The 1,333-nt window shown below is 51.5% G+C and overlaps 1 protein-coding gene across 1 annotated transcript; it reads left to right on the forward strand.

Annotated features, from left to right (window-relative positions):
- The first annotated feature begins 335 nt into the window (after positions 1-335).
- On the forward strand, positions 336-824 carry BDQ94DRAFT_154210 (uncharacterized protein). Its single transcript, XM_026768271.1, has one exon. The coding sequence runs from the start codon at positions 492-494 to the stop codon at positions 714-716; it is 225 nt and encodes a 74-aa protein (XP_026620325.1). The 5' UTR covers positions 336-491; the 3' UTR covers positions 717-824.
- Positions 825-1,333: the final 509 nt, after the last annotated feature.

The raw sequence follows: 1,333 nt of genomic DNA on the forward strand, positions 1-1,333 counted from the left end.
AACAGGCCCACCACTCCTGTCAGGGGATATCTCCGAGGAGATCGTACGACACAGGCCCGCCATTCCTGTGAAGGTGCACACTGTTGCGCTCGCGCATTCCAGTGAGTGAGGACAAGAAGCCTGGTCCTGGAGAGAACAGGACTGGGAGACGCCAGCCTTATATCTCCAAGCGCTCCGGTCGCCCGGCAAGACCAACCGTGCAGCACTAGCATCCAGCCTCGCCAGATCCAAGTCCGGGACCATCATGTGGTGCAGAGGAATTTCAAGAGTCGCCAAAGTGCCGGGTACAGTATGGTATCTGGTCATCTCTGTGCATGCTCCCGCCTACCAAATGTCCAGGGGCACATGGTGACCATATACGAAGAGCAAAATCCGACTCTACCTCCCGAAATAACCATGCCCTCACAGGGTATCGGCCCAAGATGTCAGGTCCTCAATCAAAGACGAGGCCGACTGGGAAAATATCCGGCGTGGGCATGGGTAAGGCGAAGATGTGTGCGATTCGTGGGACCGCGGCGCAGGTCAATAGGCGCTTCAAGTACACAGAAATACTTGGAAAACGGGTTGCATGTCTGCGCAAGTGGGATTTGCCGCTTGGAAACAGTCGGGCAACCGTGGTCCAACAGAGCACCATGATTGTCTGTTCCTTCTTTCGTCAGACATTCCAGTTTCTACAGCACCTCTGCCTGTATCCAACCGCTATTTGTTGCCCATGACGTCATATCCCGTATCGTGTGCGAGAATGTCAAATGTTTCAAAAACCCTTGGGGAGCTTCTGATCTTCTAGACTGTTTATAAAAGAGAGTTGAAACTCAATGAAACAGGCTCAGATCACCCAGCACCACTTAACCTTAAATTTCATTACTCTGCATCAGGCCTTTTGATTGGGCCCTCGCTTTGCCCTCAGAATAAAGAAGAGAGCGACCCTCGACAAGAATGCAACTTCATCTCCGCCCTTTGCTGTGGACGAATGAGATGGCATTGTGTTGGGTGGGTGACTTCCCTGGCTCACTGACCCGGGTCTAATGAGTAGAAATTCCTCAGCCACGGTGACAGGCACGCTCAAATAAGGTTTGTTGGGGCTTTCTTAGTTCCAGCTCTACCACTGAGGTTTTCTTGCTCGCTATTCAGGGGTATAAGCCCCGTAGTGGGTTTTTCTTGTTTGATTCTCGCATATTCCCCGCTCTGAGGCGTTGACACAGGTCTTGTATGATTGCGCTGTTTGTGGTCCTGGAAACACTGCCCTTGGCATGGGGGTAAAGAATGAACATGATCTTCCGGATTACTCTAGGGATGGATAAGGCCAAAACAAAAGGGTCAATGTTCCGTCCTA

This window comes from Aspergillus welwitschiae (genome assembly GCF_003344945.1).
Source record: "Aspergillus welwitschiae strain CBS 139.54b unplaced genomic scaffold BDQ94scaffold_63, whole genome shotgun sequence".
Lineage (NCBI taxonomy): Eukaryota > Fungi > Ascomycota > Eurotiomycetes > Eurotiales > Aspergillaceae > Aspergillus > Aspergillus welwitschiae.